This window comes from Barbatula barbatula (assembly GCF_947034865.1).
Source record: "Barbatula barbatula genome assembly, chromosome: 2".
Classification (NCBI taxonomy): domain Eukaryota; kingdom Metazoa; phylum Chordata; class Actinopteri; order Cypriniformes; family Nemacheilidae; genus Barbatula; species Barbatula barbatula.
In genome coordinates, this window is record NC_136767.1 from 21,379,021 (window position 1) to 21,402,457 (window position 23,437).

The 23,437-nt window shown below is 37.7% G+C and overlaps 2 protein-coding genes across 6 annotated transcripts in view; one reads left to right on the forward strand and one right to left on the reverse strand.

Moving 5' to 3' along the window:
* tango2 (transport and golgi organization 2 homolog) lies at positions 1–21,706 on the reverse strand. Of its 2 annotated transcripts, none has more exons than XM_079486492.1 (9): positions 21,498–21,628; positions 20,722–20,841; positions 17,105–17,193; positions 14,718–14,837; positions 9,309–9,426; positions 2,323–2,390; positions 1,980–2,130; positions 1,683–1,787; positions 1–1,584 (listed from the first exon to the last, which is right to left on the reverse strand). In XM_079486492.1, the coding sequence occupies exons 2-9, from the start codon at positions 20,775–20,777 to the stop codon at positions 1,464–1,466; spliced, it is 828 nt and encodes a 275-aa protein (XP_079342618.1). In that variant the 5' UTR covers positions 20,778–20,841; positions 21,498–21,628; the 3' UTR covers positions 1–1,463. The 2 variants fall into 2 exon arrangements, with proteins under 2 accessions (XP_079342618.1, XP_079342619.1); XM_079486493.1 differs by having other exon boundaries at positions 249–1,584; positions 1,980–2,127; positions 21,498–21,706.
* Positions 21,707–22,074: 368 nt separating this feature from the next.
* Positions 22,075–23,437, forward strand: part of arvcfb (ARVCF delta catenin family member b) — a gene marked incomplete at its 5' end in the record, with an annotated part of 157,619 nt that continues 156,256 nt past the window's right edge. For 3 of the 4 annotated variants that reach the window (XM_079486516.1, XM_079486520.1, XM_079486522.1), the window contains 2 exons: positions 22,075–22,445; positions 22,562–22,679. Of the gene's footprint in view, positions 22,680–23,437 lie in introns of all 4 variants that reach the window. The other variant, XM_079486521.1, reaches the window with a different exon arrangement.

Genomic DNA, 23,437 nt, shown 5'->3' on the forward strand with positions numbered 1-23,437 from the left:
AAGCTTCTATTCTGTGTATTTATACTTATGTCCTATAATGTACAAAAAGGGGAGGGAATATTATAGGTATAACAATAGTATCTTCTTTCAACACTCTCATGAAGATTGTCGTATTTTACATGGCTTGCAATGTTAATAACAACAAAAGAGTTGCAGCCTTAAGTCTAGAACTTTAAACATAATCAATCCCTTTAAATATGTATGTTTTCCTTTGCTAAACTACATTTCATTTCAATGAAATCCATTTTAAAACTTCACTTGTTTCTTATTTAATATAGTTATTTCAAAAAGTAATGTACATATTAACTAAGCTTTAACAAATACAAATTATTATGTATTGTAAACATCACACTGATTCTATTTCATTCAGCAACTTCACTAGTTATAGTACATTATCTCTAGATGGCAGCAGACTCCATTTTTTTACATTCATTCCTTACAGGGCAGTTGGAATATCTTACATAACACACAAATGTTCATGTTATGTAAAATGTGTTCAAAGTTTAGTTTAGTAACTCAAGTCTTTATTAAGAAGAAAGGGGCTTATTCATGACACACAAGATCAAGAGAAAATAATACAGGTCTGCACTGCACAGAACTGAGCTGGGGGCCAAATCTCCCACATCTGTTTTGAGTTACCCTGGTGCTGAAGTGACAAGATATTAAGGTCTGGTTGAACATGTGTGTGAGATATTATAAACAACAGAAGCAAAAACAGATGCACACGGCCAAAACAATCAAAAACTAGTTTTAAATGAGTAATTTGTCCCAAATGTTTCTTTCCATCTAGTAAACGGCAAGCAAAAATATTTAGATTTAAAAAACATTTAGTTTAAACAAGAAGGCTTGATTTTGTATGAACATTTACATATTTTGAAACTAATGAAGATTTTTTTCTCTCCTCATATTTTTGGCATTAGCTTTTCAATGTGGTCCTGAGGAAAACTTGTGCCATTACAGTAAATGAACACCATACCTCCTACGCAAGAAAAGTTTACAGTACATTGTGCAAGACTGAAGATTTATTTTCTTCTGTTTATAAACAGCCCTGACTGACAATGATTCTTTGGCAGTAAACACTTTGTTCCCACAAAAGATTTAATGCGACTGACACTTGATAAACCGTGGTTCAGTGGATTATGTGTATGAGGAATTACATCAGTTTCATATTCTTCATACTTTCTGCCTTTAATTTAGAGTTGCAGAGCGGATCACATGCACTCAAATCACATACCATTCTGAAGAAACCTAGAATGAAAAATTACAATAAAAATCAAAGTGCAATCAAGCCTTCTCCCAAAGGAGCAGTAGCAATAATTTAAAATCAATCCCAATCTCTAATATAGGAAAGTCACAGTAAAGTCATTTTGACAGATATAATACTGCTTCATGTCTTGAGCAGAGGGCTGTTAGAGAAAGGCACAGCGCGAGGTTTTTTCCTCCCTTGGCCTGACGTCTGGCCCTCATTCCTGCAGTTTGAAGTTGAAGCTATTGGTTCTCCACTGAGTGACGTCACAATTTAGCATGGTGCGTTCTGTGAAGCTCACGTTTTCCTCTCTGTCGATGAGGATTACCGTATTGGTCCTGTGACGGACAGATATAAAAACATTCAGACCTCACATTTACTGTAGTATTAACTGGAAGATTGTTACTGCTCTCCTCTGGCATGGCGGGACACTGACCTTGTGCCGTATCCGAGTGAGCGCACACACACTGCAGACAGAGCCTGAAGCATGTCTTTACTGTAGCCCTCGCCTTGACTCTCCTGTGCCGGGTCTGGGATGTTTCTAAAAAAGAAAAAGTACGTTTCTATTAGTACCAAATCATGCTTGACTGACATCTAATGCAGAGAAGTGCTAAATGTCTCCATTTTAAACTGTAAATCAGACAGATATTGGACGATATACTGCATGTCTTCAAAACAACATAACTATAGCAGAGCTGTTCTCAAAACAGAAACAAAACAAATGTCCACTTACAAATCTTCATTATTAAGAATCTGCAGCAGTTCTTCCACTAAGCCATTAGGGGGCAGTGTTTTACTCAGCACATTGGTGAACAGGCTTTTGCCATGCTGCAGTTTTCTCCACGGAGTTTCAAGAAGTGAATTGCTCAACCCATAGATTCCTGCTGAAACAAACATAATCATCCATCACTTCCTGTAAACTGTCTGTGCAAGCCACGCCCACAAATCTGGTGCTGAATGACTGAAACTAGTCTGCAATGTAGACATTACAGGTTTAAAGAAAAAAAAAACATTGGTGGTTTATTCAAGACAACTGGCATCTCTCCACAAAGTGCTAACTGAGGGTCTTAACAAACCTGCTTTGAGATGAATGGGCTCCGAATTGCCCTTGTTTCCATAGTAACACAATGTGTCTTCATTGGCCCTGCATCCAACAACATAATGAGAAAAACCAGTTAGCGCTCGCTGCTAAAACACAAATAAACTATATCAATTTATTTTCATCCTGGACGCAGATATCATATTAGGCATGTAATAAAACAAATCAATTCTATGCAGAAGTGTAAAATTTGAGTCAGCGCCCACATACAAATCAACACATATAACAATTAAAAGTACCAGATCATCTAAACATGCAAAAACATTTGCATAAAATGTGAAAATGAGACAGAGCTTAACATCTCCGCTGTGCGTTTGTTAACACAACATAAGGCAACGATCTTATTAAAAATATAAAGGTCAAGAGGACAAGATAATAAAACAGATGAAATTCGAATGATAAACAAAGCTCTACTCTCCTGGGTTCCTTCTAATCATTAGAAGCTGGTCACTGCTGACATTTGTTTATTACACAGTAAGCAATTATCTACAAAAAGACAAATCCATGGTATGAATCTCAATGCAAAATTCCATTATTACCATAATATATAATATATCCATATTATTTCTAATATACACATACTTTATGCCGCGACCCCTTGGTTTAGAGGAGTGGGCTACGTGCATTAATAAATGACAAATATCATTTTAGAGTTAAAGGGACAGTTCACCTAAAAATGAAAATTCGGTCATCATTAACACCCATCATCTTGTCATATCAAACGACTTGGCTTTCTCTCTTCTGTAGAACACAAAAGTATATAACTTGGAAATGTTTTTGTAGCCGAACAACAGCGGTACTCAATGACTCGCATTGGTCCATCCAATAGAAGTGAATGAGTACCGCTGCTGTTCTTCAAAATATTTTCTTTTGTGTTTTGTAGAAGACAGAAAGTAATACAGGTTTGAAATGATAAGACAAAATTGATCATTTATGAGTGAACTATCCCTTTAGAAATTGTGCTAGTTTGAAGCACTGAGGTTTCTACACACATAAATCTAGTGAACAAATACTGCTGCAAAAAAGTGTGATTTTCTTGAAACGTACATTTTTCTAGATTAGTCGGATCACTAGGATTCTTAAACTAAATTCTAAATAACCTACTATGCTTTAAGCTAGCCTCCAACTATTTAACCAACAAAAGCCAAGTTTTAGTCGCTTTCAGCATTTGGCAATTTAATTTTGTCCTCATCTCCCTTTCAGGAGGGAATTCTTAGTGAAGCTTTGCACTTTACATTTTATTGGCTCCGGAGACAGCAGGAGAATAGCTGTTGGGTCAGTTGTGGCCTGGGGGATAGAGCGTTGGGCTTGTGATCAGAAGGTTGCAGGTTCAAATCTCAGTGCCAGCAGGTCATTACTGAAGTGCCCTTGAGCAAGGCACCTTACCCCTGATTGCTCTGCAGTAATGTGTCACTGTAAAACACTACTTGTAAGTCGCTTTGGATAAAAGCGTCTGCCAAATGAATAAATGTAAATATATAAGAAGTGGCCAATTTAGGGGTTTTGAAAGCAATATGAGAGGCACCTCAATAGTGCTGGTCAAACACTTTGGCAGTGATGGCAAACCACAACAGAGAGACAGACAAACATAGACAGATAGGTGGAAAGCTTTAGCCTCTTGCATAAGTACAAGGAATAAAATAAGTATATAGCCAAGCATAAATATGCAGAATGGTGTCTTTCAGTAAAACCACTACTGGTTTTTGGAATCCTTAAATGAACGTTCCTTAATGCAGAGATACACTACTGTCTTTAGGACAGACTTTTGTTTATCTGTAAACCCAACACAAAGTTTATAATAAAGGGACAGTTCACCCAACAATAAACATTCTGTCATCATTTATCTTCGAGTTGATCCACATCTGTATAAATATCTTTGTTCTGATGAACACGGAGAAAGATATTTGGAAGAATGCTTGAAACCAAACAGTTCTTACCAGCATAGTTGGAAAAATTACGACTAGGGATGCACGATAAATTATCGTCCAAATCGGTATCGGATGATAAATTGTTATGTTTTATATATATATATATATATATATATATATATATACAGGATATTAGAAATTAGGCTAATATATTATAAATATTTTTCTCTGTTTAAACTTCTTCAGCTGCATGCTGCTCACAGTTAAAATACTGTCTTTCTGTTGTGATGATAAGCTTCGCTTATTGCTATTAGAAATTTTTTGATGTAGATACAGTCTTTATGAATGTGTAAATTATAGGAACATAAGTAGGGATGCTCCGATCCACCTTTTTTGCTTCCGATACCGATTCCGATACCTGAGATTCAGTATCGGCCGATACCGAGTACCGATCCGATACTAAGGTAAAAATTTTAAAGTGCACAATTACTTAATAAACTATGTGCATTGCTGTGCAAGACATCAGGCTCGACTTAACATAAATTTCCTGACCCCGTAAAACAAAATAACAAACTAATGATTCACAAATTTAGTAAATAGTTTATTAAACCAGCACCGGTGCAAAACAAATGAAAAATAAAACAAAAGTGTTCACTATCTTTGGACAAAAGACATTCAAAATTAAAGTGCAAATTAAGCAGCTGAATATAACAACAGCTTCACTAGCTTGATAAACAGGTATAAATAAATGGAAACAAAATCTCTTAATAATTTTTAAGAAAGTGCAAAAATAATTAAAAAATCAAATCGCAAAAAAAAAGCTGCTGAAATTGAGCAAAAAAGTAATAGCTTTACTGCTTTAGATATTCAAAGTAACATGAATCAGATCTTTTTAATGCTTTAGTCACTAAAGCAAAGTCCACTTAACTAAACTAAAGTTTAGAGAAAATAAAATTTAACATCCAACACAGAAACAGATGAATAAAACGCTAGCTTCCCTAGATTAGTAAAACTGCACATGTTTGTTGCATTTAACGTGGCATTTTGTGGCATCAAAATTCTCATCCAACCAGTGTGCGGTTAAACTTAAAAGCGACACAGGGGACAGGTCGCAGCTCCAGATATCTGTTGTAAAACTCACCGCATTGACATCTTTAATTTTTTCGGATATGTGTTTGCTTTTTGACTTTTCGGTACAGTTCAAGGTAGAGTTAAATATTTACGCTTCGGCGTGTCGTACTGCGGCTCCAGGTGGTTTATAAGGAGTCTGAAGCCATTATTCGCAACGACGGACAGCGGTTGCCCATCCATAACAATGAAAGCGGTGGAACTTATTGGCGTAGCTGTTGTAAAATAACTCCAAATGACTGATATTTTGGCTCGCTCCATGCTGTTCGCTGCTATATGTTCACTTGTTCACGTGCACTGCGTACAGAGCACGTTGCTAGCGTATGATGTCGCACGTTGCTAGCGTATGATGTCACACGTTGCTAGCGTATGATGTCGCACGTTGCGCAATGCGCAGCCGCCCACGAGAGAGTTTAAGCGCCGGTGTCTCCATGAACTTTTACATCGTCTAGCACAAATTTTATGTCAGATCGGGTATCGGTGACAAATTGCACCGATACCCGATCTAGAATTTTATTACGTATCGACGCCGATACCCGATACGAATATCGGATCGGAGCATCCCTAAACATAAGTATATTGTTTGAATCAGACTGCTGTCTGAATGCTTTCGGTCTTGAGACCTGTTATACATGTGGCTATTAAGAACATTTCTCAGGGTTGCTCTAGAAAAACATCTATAATTAGTTTATTAAATAAAAAATATAACAAAAGTGTGAAGGTTAAAGAATCTTCAACTACTGAAAAGTGGGCCTGGTACATGATTTTCAGGGGGAAAAAAAGAGTCAATGTTTTTTAAATAAAAGCAGTTGTCCACTTTTTACCTTTTGTTTCAGTCTTAGGGAATTTTAAATTAATATTTAGCTGCTGTATATCGGCCAATACATCGGTTATCGCCTTCCAATGTTAAAGAATTATCTGTTATCGGCCAAATTTTACAAATCGGTGAATCTCTAATTACAACGGTAATCAAAAGTGCCCCAGAAAGGTTCGTGCATTCTTCAAAATATCTTCTTTTGTGTTCAACAGAGCAAAGATATTAGACCTATTATGGTAGTCGATGGTGGCCAAGGGCTGTTTTGGTTACAAGCATTCTTACACATATCTTTCTCTTTGTTCATCAGCACAAAGACATTTATACAAATTTGGAACAACTTGAGGGCGAGTAAATGGAGACAGAAATCTTCCTTTTTGGTTGAACTGTTCCTTAAATAGCTAAGAAGCTGTTAGCTCCAATGCTGGATTCACTTAATGAATTTGCTTAAAACATAAAAAAATAATGATGGTCTTCAATCAATTATTTTATTATAGCAATAAGGCACTTGAGGCCATGGTAATGCTAATATATTTATGGCTGAACAGGGCTGTAACCACAGCGCTGGCCTCTTTCACCTCTGTTGGTTAAGTATTAAACCCACCATGTCAGCAAAGTCTATGAAAGCAAGCTGCTTTGACCAAAATGCACAGTCTCAACCAAAAGAGGTTTTATTAATGGCCTTGTCTAGATTCACTTAAACACCCTTGTGTAGGATTTCAATGAAATTAATGTATGAGCCAAAAAGCCCTCTTATTATGTATTAATGCAATACAATCGCTGCCAGCAAACCAACAACCCCACTCAAGCTATGGTTTTTGTATTAGAGACTTTGGTACAGTGGGACAATGCTACATATTTTCACTTATTTTAAAATACAATATATTTAATTGGTAGGGCTAAAAAGTGGAATGACAGGGTGTCTTTCAGCAAATTAGGAATTATTTTGAAGACACTGTTATTTGAGGCAAAGTACAGTACACTAAGTACAAGGACATTGAGTTTGACCTGAGGTTCAGTGGTACTTTTTCTGGTTAGCTTTAACCATTGTGCCAAACCAACCTTAGATGATTTAACTTTAAGATCTGAATCAGAAAGTCTTAGACAGCTAGTGCAGCTGGTCAACTATGGACAGTTGACAAAGAAAATGAAGGTTACACGAAAGTAAAAATTGAAGGATTTTGTTCTGAAATATCCAAAAAGATCACTTGCACAGTGTGATACATTTCATGCAGTTGTGTACTTACATTATCCCAAATGTTCCCAAGAAAGTGCAAATCCAGAGAAATTCCAATTTAAAATAACGACCCGTCGCTTGTCCCCCTTGTATTTGTCGCATATCAGTGACTTAATATCCAGTGCTCCGCAATACCCTCAGTTTCCAGTTGTAGAAACTACAGCAACACGCAAATGCGGAAGTGGTAATACAGCATCTGGGACGCAGCATCTGTTGTTTTGTTAATATGAATCATGATTAATCTTTGGCGAGTAAAGGAAACCCCCCAAAAACGACGACTGTATGACTGTTTTAAACACGTAAAACTGTGTAGCAGTACGCTACCAAATCAATTGATAAAGTCCAATATCATTCGCAGGCTAAAGTAGCATTACATTCAACGTTTCTTGCAACCTAATTCATTACGATGACATAAAACAAAATTAATTCATCACCTCGTCCATGAACATGATGGGCGATCTCCATATGCCTCTGGATGGTGAAAACGACATGTCCCATAATTCCACTCTCCCACATAACAACAAAAGGCGAAGCTAAATTACGTTGTTTCGAAAGTGCACCATCTAGCAGTCCAAATTTACATATTGTGGCTTTAAGGTTTAATTCATCATTGAAATGTAACGTTCATTCCCCTTTATGACAACTTTTTATAAAAGGTTAGAAATATAAGGTTTTGTTCCAACAACATTCACAATTTAATATTTTAAGACCATTTTCTACCCTCGCTCTCTGACTTTAAAGGGATAGCTCACCCAAAAATGAAAAACCAAACAAAAGCGGTACCCCACGGACTTGCATCAGATTTGTGTTCATAAAATAGATGTGAATGGGTACCAACGTTCTTAAAAATATCTGTTTTTGTGTTTTTATACGAAACAAAGTCATACACGTTTGAAATGACAAGAGGGTGAGTAAATGATGGCAGAATTTTCATTTTTGTTGAACTATCCCTTTAAAATATAATGCCTGACATCTGAAAACTGAGGAATACAGAAAGAGGACGATCTGAGCTATACAAGTTACACTATGAGCTTTGAACAGCACTGTGATTTTTTTATCTACATACCCTGCGCAAGCCAAACGGAATGCTATCGGAGCTCGGAGAACAGAACCTGATAATACACCGAAGTAAAATCTTTTAATGGGTCGAGATATCATATAAAACATTAGTCTTTTATCAGACGTGTGTCAGTCACATCCCTGTAGAGAAACAAACAAAACCTCTTTATTCCTACGGAAAGGCCGTCTCTATTTACAGGAGACTGCTGTATTGATTTCGGCACAAATGCCCATTGTAATTCTCAAGAGTTTATCAGGACATGTATCATTTTGTCCGTTGTGACTGAGGAAAGAAAAGGAGGGCCGATAAGCTCAATAATGGTCTTGTTTATTAAAAGGGTAAACAAATGAATAACACTCCCTGTGGCTAGCTTAATCCGTTTGATTACGTTGTTTGGGACACATATTCCGTTTATTAATACAGGATTGAGGAGACAGAGATGAACAGGCAAATATTACCCCTCCAGGACCCCAGATGACAGCACGGACGCAAGTAATACATCACTACATTAGCAAACAGCCTTTCAGCGAGCTAAAGGATGGGGTGATGTTGTTCTACCCTAAAACTCTAGTGCACGGCTAACCGCTGTGATTAATGTATCTGGGAAAAAGAAAGGAAATAAAGAGGACAGCTCTCCTTAAAGTACAGCGAATGGAAAGGAATAGTAACACTGAATCTCCTTTTTGTCCACATGGCAATTCAAATGAATGACAGTCGACATAAACACATAATCTAAAGGTTTCTCAAATTTAGAAATTTTTTTTCTAAATCATTTATATCGTCTCCTCAGTGTTCACCATTTAAGCACGGATGCTTACAAAATGCACCAACCTGAGAACTGCATTGCACAACTCACCTGAAGTCAGCAGTCAGGAGATTGAAGCCGTTATAATATAATTGACCCTCTGAGGAAACTTTACGGAGGTAAGCAAAACTGTCCAAGTTATCGGTCAAATAGTTGGACACCAAGGAACCTGAGTAGAAATGAGAATGAGAGGGTATCAATAATCCAATTTATTATGAGTGAGAATTGCGTAGGAGGAGAAACTGTGTGTGAACCGCTTTGCAAAGGACAGTTCATTACTCAAGACTCCATGAGACGAAACAGGTGCAATCCTCAATTAAAGTCATGTTAAACAACATGCAGTTGACCTCAGATACAACAGTTGATATGTTAAACCATGTGCATAACAGCTGAGATTGCATTATATTTAGGGACACAGCCTGGGAACAGAGCTGGGAGGACTGTTTGACATGGACGTTTGATGGTAGGTGGCGGTGAGGTGCATACTTCAGTATAGACAGTTTGAAGGATATAAACAGACATTAGAGTGATGCCAGTGAGAAGACCAGCTCAGATGAGAGGACATATGCAGTAAATGATGATAGAGGACTCTACACTCTAGCTATATATTATACATCTGTACATGAATGAATGTCAACAATAATTAAGAATCCAATCATTGAGGCATTAAATCCACTTGATGTTTGCTTTTAGTCTTATGAGTTTCAGTAAAGCCAGAAAGGACTTTTATTTATCAATATGAATATACATTAAGGGTGTGTTCACATATGCCATATTTGGTTAGATTAAAACAAACTCTGGTGTGATTGCTGCTTTTATCCCCACAGGGACTACTAGTGAGACTTTGGTCTGTGGACATAAATCAAGTTATTAGTATTGTAGTCATTGAAAATTGTTATCTATTCATACAGTATTTATATATATATAAAATAACTAATATTAATTAACATTTTTGCAATAATAAAATAACCAAAACTGGAAAAATGGCTCTAAACCATTGGTTTAGGATGTCCGTTAAGTTCCGAAGTTCCGTTTTACAATATAAATCATAAAAGTTGTCCAATCACATTGTGACTTTAGACGTAAGCTGTTAGATTCGATATATTTAGGCTCGCTGTAATGAAAAGACTTATATATTAATATATATATATATATTAATTAATTAATAAAAAGTTAAACATAATTGATTTCTCTGTCTGTGAGGTTTAGTTTGTTTTGTCATTATTTGTCTTACATTACGTCATAGTTTTAAGTGATAGTTCAGCCAAAAATGAACATTCTGTCACCATTTACTCACCCTCTTGTCATTTCAAATCTGCAGAACATCAAAGAAAGATATTTTGAAGAATGTTGGTAACCAAACAGAGACGGCACCCATTCACTTGCCGTGTTTCCCCTACCATTACCTTAGGGGGGCAAGTTAATTTTATTTTCTATATTGCGCTAGATAACGAGATACTGTAATTTAAGGTTACCTTTCCTATAGAACATGTCTATACGTTGTTTTAAAAAATGTTTTAACAAAAATGGTGGCACCACAACATGTTAAAAAAAATGGGCGGTATTATTATTATAATAAGAACGGCTACCTACGTCAGAAAGGGACCGAAATCTGAACGGCTTGTTTTCTCACAGGCATGCAGAGGATAGGCTCACATAAACAAAGTTACTGGGTTGTCATGCATCACGTTTTCTGTGTTGGCAGATGCACCAGACACCCGATTTTAGCACTTACACACATGGAAGTCCGATTTTCATGAAATGGCCCCTTTAAATCAGATTTATTTATTATTTTTTATAAATAAGATACACAACCAGTTAAAGGTTTAGGATCACTTGACAAAAATGTTTCTCATGATGTGGAAAATATTTTAATCTGAATGTGTATGTATCTTTCAATGTTTGAAAATACTTTTGAATACAAAAATATGACCGTGCCACCATATTGATTTTTTTCATTAGAAAACTAAACTAGAAAACTAAAACTAAACTTTCATTACTTGGACCAAATAATAAAAAAGGACTCTTTCCTTCAATACTGTTTAAAAAGCTTCCCAGGTTGAGACCCGAAGAAGCTGAATGATAAAAAGTCAAGTGTACGACGTTGCAGATTCTAGTCAAAGGGTGACTACTTTGAAGATGCTAAAATATAAGTTAATTTGTTTTGGATAACATAAATCCCACAGTTACAACCATGTTATTCAATGCTGTAACCTAAATGGTAGTGTATATTATTTATATATTATGGCTGTAAATAGTGGTACTTGCTGAGGCAAACATCACTAATATCATGGCTCATATTTGGGGTTTGTTCTACATTAACTCTTTAGAAGAGGCATTTACCCAAAGAGATGTACAGTCTATATGTATACATTTTCAGTATGTGTGTTCAGTATTTGTGCTAAACAGTTTTTTTCTAAACCCCTAACCATTGGATTGTGCCTAACTCGTCCCAAAATATTTGTGCTACATACATGATTGACAGGTGAAATTGGGCAACTTTTGAGAGTTGTGCTATTATTTGAGTGTTCAGGTGAAGGAGGGACCAAAGTCATATCTAGGGAGAACAATATCACAGAGACTGGACTCCTTTGATTTAGGCTAGTAAACAACCAAATAGCAACCACCCAGAACAGAACACCCTAGCAACCACACAGCAATGACCTGATAAAATGGGTAAAAAAAGTTACACACAGTGTTCAGATTCTAAACTTATCAAGAGTGTACCATAGTCAAGCAACCTCCTCAAAATCTAGTTTTGAATACGTTTTTTATTTGTGGGCACGTACTTTGTTCAAATGTTTTATACACCAAAATAATCGTTTTGACAAACACACACAGACAAGACTATCTATCTAATAGGGATGCAATAATACCGCTCACCCACAGTTCAATACGAACCTCGGTTTTCACCCACGGTTCGTTTCTGATGGCTTGGCACATTAAAGTGTTTCTCCATTGTGCTATGCTTATGTAACAGGAACAGCAAAAAGTTAAGAAATTGGGAACACTTTTTATTTTACTTGACTTGTTTTAATATCTTTAAGCAAAAATCAACTTGTACAAAATCCTGGTGTATTGAATAAATGTAAAGATTTACAGAAGTTTGGTTTACTGTTCATCAACATGCCATAAAAATAAGCTTCTTGAAGAGGTTTTGCACATCAGAGTATTTAAAATAACGTAATGCAAAACTTGCGATTGCTGTAATGGAAGTAAACGTGCTGTGCACGTAACACTGTAAACACCAGCGCTCAATGGGAAAGGACAAATTTAATATAATAACAAGGCCATTAACATTGCCATTGCAATAAATTGGAAGAAATGCAATGTTAAATACTGTAGCTGCCTGGAGGCGCTCTTGCTATGACTTTGGCATGGTGCTGTAGATGCTCTTTCTGCATGTGCTAGGTTAGAGCAACGCGAGCCTGCTGCTTTCGTATGCTGTGTAAAAATACATTCTTGATGTGAAAAAATTAGATCATTATTACTTTAGTACAAGGGGCATACGCTAAAGTCAGCCCGTGTCTGTTTGTCACCATTATATTCAACAGCAAATTGCTTATCGTGTTGCAGGCAGTCTCGCTTCACTGCCCCACCACCACTCGCTATAAGATATTACTCCAATCCATCTCAGTGCACAGACATAAGGACAGAGCCAGTTCACAGTGTAATTAAGCTCACGCAAATAATTTTTATACAAAACCAGAAAACCGCAATTCACTTAGACATATTGAACCATGGAGGTCGTACCGAATCGTTCAACATTATATTGAGAGTTGTGGCCCCGCTAGTCTCAGCTTCAGTTTCCATGGACCGTTGGAAACACTAAACTTTGGAAACACTTCAGCATGTTCGAAGTCGTCATCTGATTGGTTGAATTTCACAGGATTTCCGCTAGACATGCGTGTTGGAAACAACACGAAGCCATCTGATCTAAGAAGCAAGCAGTCGTGTTTACAACGGTTCCTATAAGAATTCATCACGATCAACTAAGTGCTTAATTCTTAAAAGTATGCTAGGTTCACGGCAGAAACTTAAAAATAATAATAAAATAATTTTGTTGTTGTTAACTTTTGACAAGTTCGCGAATTTACACTGCTCTGTTACTTCGGGGACATTTCCACGCCTCTAAAGATGACGCGGCTGAAAACGAAACGTGATTTGTTATGTCAGTCGTGTGGAATATTGGGTGGGCCTTGGCCAAAGAAAGCTGTGATAAGTTCCAGACCTTCAGGTTACTATATAACTAAAAAGAACATTGCTGCATTCATCTTTCCCTCTTTCCTGACTAGTCTACCAGTTCCTGCTGCTCAAAAACATCTCCACAGCATGATGCTGCCACCACCATGCTTCACTGTAGGGATGGTATTGACCAGGTGATGAGCAGTGCCTGGTTTCCTCCAGACATGACACTATCCATTCAGGCAAAAGAGTTCAATCTTTGTTTCATCAGGCCAGATAATTTTGTTTCTCATGGTCCGAGAGTCCTTTAGGTGCCTTTTGGCAAACTTCATGTGGGCTGTCATGTTCCTTTTACTGAGGAATGGCTTCTGTCTCGCCCCTCTGGCATACAGGCCTGATTGGTGGAGTGCTGCAGAGATGGTTGTTCTTCTGGAAGGTTCTCCTCTCCACAGAGACATGCTGGAGCTCTGTCAGAGTGACCATCAAGTTTTTGGTCATCTCCCTGACTAAGGGCCTTCTCCCCTGATCGGGGAAGAGTCCTGATGGTTCCAAACGTCTTCCATTTACGGATGATGGAGGCCACTGGGCTCATTGGGATCTTCAATGCTACAGAAATGTTTCTATACCCTTCCCCAGATCTGTGCCTCAATACAATCCTGTCTTGGAGTTCTACAGACAATTCCTTGGACTTCATGGCTTGGTTTGTGCTCTGACATGAACTGTTAACTGTGGGACCTTATATAGACAGGTGTGTGCCTTTCCAAATCATGTCCAATCAACTGAATTTAACACAGGTGGACTCCAATCAAGTTGTAGAAACATCAGTAGTAGCAGGATGCACCTGAGCTCATTTTTAGTGTTATGGCAAAGGCAGTGAATACTTATGTACATGTGCTTTTTTCATTTTCGTATTTGCAAAGATTTCAAACAAACTTCTTTCACGTTGTCATCATGGGGTATTGCTTTTTTCGAATTTTGAGGAAAATAATTAATTGAATCCATTTTGGAATAAGGCTGTAACATGACAAAATGTGGAAAAAGTGAAGTGCTTAGAATACTTTCTGGATGCACTGTAGCGTAAAGCTGAATATATGTGAAAAACCCAGGTACATAATCTTCACTTGCCTGGACAGAAAGTACAGATGATGAAGGGCTTTCAGAGGTGAATTATCGTCCTATTAAGTGTAATTTGTCAGAGTAATACATAAGTGTGCTAGCAAACTGCTCGGTAATAGAAAAATACATTAATTCTAATGGGTGAAAGATCAGCAATACCTCTCCCCTGAGCGTCTGGATTTTGCCGCCACTCCATGTAATTGGTCAATGCCGCCAGTTTTCCTCGCTTGCTGATTCCCAACCAGGAACCGCCTTCCTTCCCTTCTTCCATGTCCAGACCTAATGAAAGAAAACCGAAACTGACATAAAATCCTGCCTCCTGGCTATAATAACAAAAATATTTTGAAGTACAGGATGGCTCAAGAATGCTCAGAGAATGATTTACTCTCTTTTGTTCATAACTTGATATCTAAATTCCATTTAAAACACTAGTGTTACAACACTTAATGAAAAACAATTAACAAAACTGCAAAACTGGTTTTGGTTCTTCAGTAATCTCACTAAAGTCTCTCATCATCTACAGAACAACTGACCCAAAAGTCTCTGTTGAAACATCAAAACCCTTCATAATAGTTCTTTCCTCCCCACACTTCACCCCACCAGACAGATAAGGGCTTCTTTAACAGCAGAATTTATTTCTGCCACCGTTCATTACAGCAGCCATCAATAAAGGGGCGTCCCGTGCTGTCTGACCCAGAGATTGCAAAGGAACAAATGTCTGTAACTTCCTTTAGGAGCCAAGGATATGACTGATTTCTGTTCTGGGATGTGCTATTTAACAGAATAAAAGCAAACATTTCATTCGCACCGGTGTTACTCCTAATGGGAGGTCAGCTTAATCTGGACAATGGACACCCAACATATACCAACCAACATCCTTGACACTGACTGAAAAGTTAAATTATTGCTTATGTGTCAGGATATAAGAGACTTCAACATACAGTGCATCCGGAAAGTATTCCCAGTAGAGGTCTTCACGGGTCCACTTAGATCCGAAAATCCGAGATCCGGCCCGAGACCCGAGCGGGTTCGGGTCTAAAAGATTCACGGGAGCTTCGGACACGGGTCGGGTATATTATTAGTGTCTTCGGGTCTCGGGTAATATAAAGTAAAAAATTGTTTGCTTAATTGACCCGAGGAAGACCCGAACTATCCTGTACAATAACAGCGCGTCGCTTGTGTGTGTGCGTGTAGTTACCAACTCTCCTCCAACCCTCAGCCGATCAGTTGAAAGCTACGCAAATCTTCCGAAAGTCGCGGTGATCTGAAATCACCTTAGAATTGAAATCCCGAAGTTTCCAACGCTGCAGGGGTTTGCACTCGATGTAGTTACCATCGTATTCAGGAAAAACATACTTCCACCAGGCGACCAGAAGTAGATATTAAAAGACGCGCACATTTCAGTGCTACGCGGTTTGGGACACATTGTTGAGACAGAATGTTCGCGCGAGTGGTTGCCATGTCGTCACTTATTTAGATTTGATTCAGCTAAAACTGGCACAACCCATTTAGCCTCAGTTTGCGCAATTTGCCAGAGCAAAACAAGAGGATCAACGTGTTCATTGCCATATCAATTTCATTATTACACGTCGGTTTACATTCAGGTCTAGTCGGGTTTAACGTTATCGGGTCTGTCTCGGGTCGGGGCTTTAAATAAAAACGTTATCGGGTCTGTCTCGGGTCGGGGCTTTAAAATAAAAACGTTATCGGGTCTGTCTCGGGTTCGGGTAAAAAGTGTCGGGTAAAGGTCGGGTAAAGATCTTTGGATCCGAGAAGACCTCTAATTCACAGTGCTTCCCTTTTTCCACATTTTGTCATGTTACAGCCTTATTCCAAAATGGATTCAATTCCTTATTTTCCTAAAATAAGGAATATATTTTCCTGTAGAATTTTTAGGAAAATAATGAATTGAAATAAGGCTGTAACATGACAAAATGTGGAAAAAGTGATGCTGTGAATACCTGCCGGATGCACTGTATTTTTAAACTAGATAATTAATCTTCTAAAGGTTTCCTCTGGACAAAATAGTCTTTCTTTATTTGGACAAAAAGTAATCTTCTAAACTTGCTGGATAATAAAACGAAGACCAGCAGGAAGTAGCATGAGGAAAATGGATTAGTGGAATTTAATAAAAATCTAATTTAAGGTGGATAAAAAAACGATGATACCTGTATTACTTGGAGCTTACACTTAATCTTTTGAATTACACAACCAAAAACTAAAATATGATTAAATCATGATGGGTTTTCTCATTTCTAATAACCAAATGATGTCACAGTTATCTGTTCTGTGTGTCATCAACATGCAAGTAAAAACACTAAACAATAGTCATTAGAAAAAAATGACCTAGCTTCAAGGTCAGTACATTGTCTCTCTATTGTCAGGTTTGAAAAACTTTAATTCTGGAACCTGACTTTAGCCATGCAGTTTGTTTTGATTATAAAGAAACGTACACAGCTCCCAGAATGAGGATAAAATCAAATCCATTCATTAAATTTGAGATATTAAATATTACCTTAATTTCTAAATAATGAGTGTTTCCATACCGCTGAGAATCTCACTGTTGCTGCCCCAGAAGTCTGCAGCCTTGGATGGCCTGTTGTACACCTCATCTCTGTTAGCAGCCAGAATAAGCCTGCAGTAGCAAAAAAGGATGAAGGTCACATCACACAATCTCCTGCACAGCGTGCTACAATCATACACATGACATACAACTTCCATAACAACACATATCGCTTTTATATACTGTACAGTACAGTAACACAACCTTGGTAATAAAAACCTAATTTTATGACAAAGTGGCATGTTTTGCTTTGTGATGTCCTTCCACATGCTTTCCTGTAGCTCAGGGGTTAGGGCATGGGAACACCAAGGTCGTGGGTTCGATCCCAGGGGATTGCACATACTTAGAAACAAATGTATAGTACAATGAAATGTAAGTCACTTTGAATAAAAGCGTCTGCAAAATGCATAAATGTAATGTAAATGATATCTGACAATGCTTGATGAAAAGGCTGATTTTGGTTGGGATTCCCGTGTGTGTGGGAGAGATGGAGGCTGGCAGCGCTAGATGAGCTAAGAGGTCACATGTGCACCTAAATGTGTTTATCTCACGCTGATCCCATGAGAACGTTAGCTGATTTGCCAGCCGAACACCTTAAGCCCGGAGGAGCCTCTGCTATGAAACCGATGCTGCGTGTGTCCTTATTGTCTCCTTGTAGGTCTGTTGTTGTGTAACTGCCTTCTTCACTATAGCTTAGAATTTTAAGATTTTCATGTCCACACCTATAAATATGTTAATAATGGGGATGTAACAAAATCAAAATCTCACTGTACGATAATGCCTCGGTATGATGTTTATTCAAATATTAAAGATGACAAATGATGATTTAAAAACATTCCATATGAATCCTCTTTTCTTTATCCACTAATCAAAACTGTTGCTTAGAGGCATGGCCTAAAAATCCTTTTTAGAAAATAAAATAATTGGACCAGATGGACCTTGTCAAAGGTAACATTTTTTTTTTCTAACATTCTCTATGTTAGGCCCAGAAGACCTATGGTTGTACTGTAAAACTACATTAGCTGTAAATCTGCATTAGCCCATTATAATGTTATTGCATTCACCACAAAATTCCTTATCGGTGATCTTCTAATAGTGATGTACTGCATTTACGGCGAAAACGAGATCACAGGATCACAGTGTGCACTGGTCTCAGATTCTGCCTCGCTGCCCTCATTTGCAGCAAAGGCAAAACTTGCATTAGTGGCTTAATAAGAACATGGAGACTGCATTTCAAGCCTGCGGAACCTGACAGGCTGACAAAGAAGTGTAGCAGAGAGAAACAGAGAGAGAGAGAGAGAGAGAGAGAAAGAGAGAGAGAGAGATGTGATATCCTGGGGCTTCACAGATTGATCTGCCATGCTTGATGCTCCCCAGGAATATGTGCTCTCTGTACTAAAGACAGCTTGCAAAGCAGAAAAGCTCCTCTCCATATAAAAACAACTTAAGAGGCTGACAATGTCAATTACACCAGACCTTGGGCAAGGTTTTCACCCTCTTTGTCAGCCCAAATTGAGAGGTATTTATTCTTATTGAAAGAGAGAAATGGTTAAAGCTGGCTGGTCAAATAGAAATGGTGATCTAGAGGCAGGTTTAGGACACCAGAGGCAGAACAGAGAAATTGTGTCTGTAATTCAATCAATCAAACAGACAGACAAATATAGCATATACAAATGGTAAGAATGGTAGTTGCTATCCTCTCTCTATTACTGCAGAGAATTTGTTAAAGGAATAGTTTACAATAAAATTTAAGTTTTATGATTATTCACCCACATGTCATTTGGACCTCAACCAATAAAAAGTTTGCATTCGACAGAAGAAATAAACACACAGATGGCTTTATGACATGTGGTTGAGTGAATTATGACATTTGAATGTTATAGTGAACCACTCCTTTAAGTCACAAATTAAATCACAAGTTTTACCCATAATAAAAAAAATAATCTAAATCTTGCCAAGTACCCTGGGAGTTACAGTAGCAGCACCTCTGGAAACAAATCATTGGTCCGTGTGGATCTATAATGGCAATGCTGCTAAGTTACGCCTCTAATGTCAGTGGATTTTTTTGTGTACACATTTGCCTGCCCTTAATTATAGTGCATTGTAGTTCTGTAAACAAGGTCATGCTAACCTAAATCAGAGGAACCGCTGCAAGACGGTGCGGTGATTAGATTTTACCTCCTGGACTGACTCATCTGTGACACTGAAACGCTGTTACTGATTTAATATTAGATAATGAAATTACATCTTGCTGCGCAATAATGCTGATTAGCGTACCATGTTACAATCTGAATGCATTAACAGAGGTAACCTCTTTGTATTGAGAGGGAAGACGAAGCACACAAAGTTATTACATACAGAATAAAGGTTGAGAAACTCTAGGGATTTACTGATCAGCCAGCCACAATTATTGCGAAAAAAGATCAGCTTGCCTAAGAGATTGCTGGAATTCTGCAAACCTTCACATAGAGATGCATCCTTTGGGGACTGAGAGCTTAAAATTATGGTAGAGGTCAACTGGTCTACACTAATTGTTATCTGATTTCATAACTTTTTACACACCAGAAAACACGACATCTTACCACGATTTGTCGTCTGGCCTGGCAATACAGGCATAAATTCAGTGCTCGAATTGAAGGGGGACTGGGGGATCCGGGACCCCCCATTAGGCATTAGGGACTCCCATAAGAAGTTCAAAATAGACTTAGGGGGTTCCCTTAGATATTTTTATTAGAGTAAAAATTATTATGACAAACGTGATTAAATTCATGCAATGGATTTGTAAAATTTCGTGAAATAATTATTTACAATAATTTATATTAAGTTTGTTTATGGGCTAGTTGTCATGTCACTTTAAATTTGCAACGCCCCGCCCCACGTCTAAAGACCGCTAAGCGCAGGACATCGTTGACATGACTGCTTGATAAGCGTCGCTCCGGTGAAGCTGACTTCAGCTAAAAAATTTAGAATAATACTCTCTATATCTTTTCAATATATTTATCAACTCCATGTCATGGCTTTTGTATTCCTTGCGTAAATTATTACCAGACCTGGTTCTGAGTCTTTAGGAACAAACATTATTATTCAAAGTGTCAATCATCCAGTTGTTTTTAAAGAAAATAGTAAATACAACATTGGTAAATAATGCGTGAATTATTCTGTTGGGTATAAACTACTGTTCAAAAGTCATTTCTGTTCACCAAGCCTGCATTCATTTGATCCAAAATACAGTAAAAGCCTGTTCTTTTATGTAAGCCTGTTTTGTATAAATAGTATATAGTTATGCATATTATGATCAAATATATTGTGTATTTTGTATAAATTTTATATTTTCGAGATGAACCCTCACCCCCACAAAATAAAGTCTTATGGTGGGGATCCCCCATAAGACTTGATTCAATTCGAGCACTGCATAAATTATTATGTTTTGGTTCATGTAAATGGTTGTAAATGTTTTCTGGCGGTGGTCATCACATGTTCAATTCAGATAAGTAACTTTATAACGATATGAACAGAGAAAAGCAGTCAAATGCAGAAGACAGGTCTCCCGTCTACTCGTATCTCGAGATCAACCAGAATTTCTGGGAGCAGGTGCACTACCTGTAGGCATTTTTAGTTGCAGGCCGAGGGTCAAACTTCAGGAAGATGATGCACATGAGGAGGTCACTGAAGGCAGGAGTTTTCAATCACAGTGAAGTCGGAGGTCAGTGCTGGGACGTGCTAGGTGCCGGGAGAAAAGAATGAAATCATGAATTTTGGATTGAAGGAAAAGTTCTAAGCAAGAGGACAGTTCTGGAGCGTAACCAAAATAAAAATATCTGTCAGCTTCCTACACACTTCCAAGACACACTGTCCTGAATACCAAAAAAGAATTTGAAGCTCAGACAAGCATAAAATAGACTCTTTTGTTTCAGTGCAACAGTATTCAATATACAATATAAAAAGCAGTACTGTAATAACCGAAGAAAATATATGACATTATCCTTTGCCCCCGGCACAATACACACTGAACACATGCATGAAGCATACACCAAAACAAATTCCAGATTCAATTTTTGATACTGTATGGTTTGAAAGCTATGAAACCTAATACCAGTTAATAACTATTTACGTTAGCATCTTGCGACAAAAAACAGTGTTTTAATGTATCCCATTCTACATAAATTAATAATGCTTCCTTTGTAACCCCGTATGGGTTAGCCATGGGAAATTATTTAGTAGGTTTAATGTCAGACTTTTATGACAGTTTGACAGACAGCAGGCTTGCTAGCAGTAGCCTAACAAACTTGCTAACTTCAATTAAACAAGGACAAAACCTTCGCGCAACGAGTTTAATTTCTCTTTTGCTATAACAAATTATTTGAGATATTACTCACAGTTCCATGTGTTCTTGATCAAATCATTCTGCTGATATTGCGAGTGAGTGATAAGTTATCTAATAAGACTGACCGGCTACACGAAGGGCTAAACCGACCTCACGTTGACGTCTGCAGACAAAAGCGGTTCTGATTGGCTGGACTGTCATCCGAAAGCGAGGACAGCGCCGCCCAGATCAAAACTGTTCCGGGAGCAGCGATTCTTTCGCATTTAAAACCTTACTGCGAGTGGAACTTATGAGAAACTGAACTCAGATCAGAATCCTAATTCTGTTGTCAGCTGCAAATTAATACTTTATGAGAATTGTGTCAAGTGTATTAAGTAAATAGTATTTTATTTAATATATTAATTATACACAGCAACACAATTGTTTTACGCGTGTGTATTATTTGTTTTATTTAATTTGCATACGTATATAATTTGATGAGGAACTTTCTCTAAGCTATTGATCCGAAATTCAGATTTTTGTTGCAGAGACATTTAGTAACAGCGATTTAACCAATAAAAACGCAGTTTTTTAATGCAGAGATTCAATAAAAAAAAAAGGATAAATCATTGCCCTCAACGGCATAATAAGGGGCGGGATTTCGAAGGCGTCTTTCATTAGATATGCTGCTGTCTGTCTGATAATGTTTATTACGTTAATGATATCAAATCATTCTGTCTCTCGGACTGGTTACCAAGGTTGATAGCAATTTAAACCCCTTACTTATTATCTCCGATAGCAAATGATGGCGGGGCAACTTTGACAAATGTCTTGTTAAAATTTGGTGATATCAACTTGAAGCTCATTTTGTATGTGTACTGAACCGCGCGTGTAAATTGATGCAGTACCCAGATATATAAAAAAACGTCGCTTGTTCATCTGTGCACAAGAGCTGCAGCCCAGCGCACTTGTAGTAGCGTCCGCAGGCAGTCAGTCTCAGCTTCGGAAGAATCCAATAAAAGTGAGAGGGTTTCTTTGTGTTGCCTGTATTGAAAGCATCGTGACATTTTACCAGTCACATTTTCCATTTAAATTATCAAGTTTGTTTGATATTATAACACGTTTGGTTTGTAAAAGTGAGGAGGGAGTTGAAAAAGATCTGTGGAAGATGAAGCAAGCTCATCGTGGATTCATCCGCTCATACTGTTGACAAGTTGAAGAGTGCTGCCGCTGTCGTTGTAACTCACGGAGCGAGGTAAGATTCTTATTCTGTACCATTTGACCAGTGATTTCATTGCACAAACCCGAAATGTATACGTGTACTGCATTGGTAACGTATACATTAACTGACTGACCGAGCGAGCGTTCGGGTATTTTCACATCAGTTGCAATTGTTCGGCTCTATGTGAGATATATATTTGCTGCAGTGTGTTTTCATATACAATCAGTTAGCATTTCAATAATAATATGCGCGTTATGAATACGGGCATGCATCACTTGGTATATCCTAACTGGAACGTTGTTTGTTTTACGCAGCGCATCACATTTCATAGTAACACGCGTGCACGATTAGGTGTAGCCCTTTAATTTGACCGTAATACTCGTTTTTATTATGATTAGCATGCATTAAAAGCGTTCGAGAGCATTAGGTATACGTGGGAATAATGCGCAAGAGAACTAACCACAATGAAGTGTTTTGATCTGATTATCATCTCAATTTCAAAACACCGAGGTTTCAGCCTGTCGTAGTAAAAAGGTGGTCCCTAGTGCATACGGTATGACGTGAGATGAAGATGAAGCTTGGAGAGTTGGTTTATATTTTGTGCAAAATGAACGAATGAATGAGCAGTCTCGATCTTGTATAATTATTTTAAAATTGCCTCGCTTTGTTTAAAGGAATCATTCTGGTTTATTAAAATAGTGCGTACATTTATAGCCTCTCTCTCTCTCTCTCTCTCTCTCTCTCTCTCTCTCTCTCTCTCTCTCTCTCTCTCTCTCTCTCTCTCTCTCTCT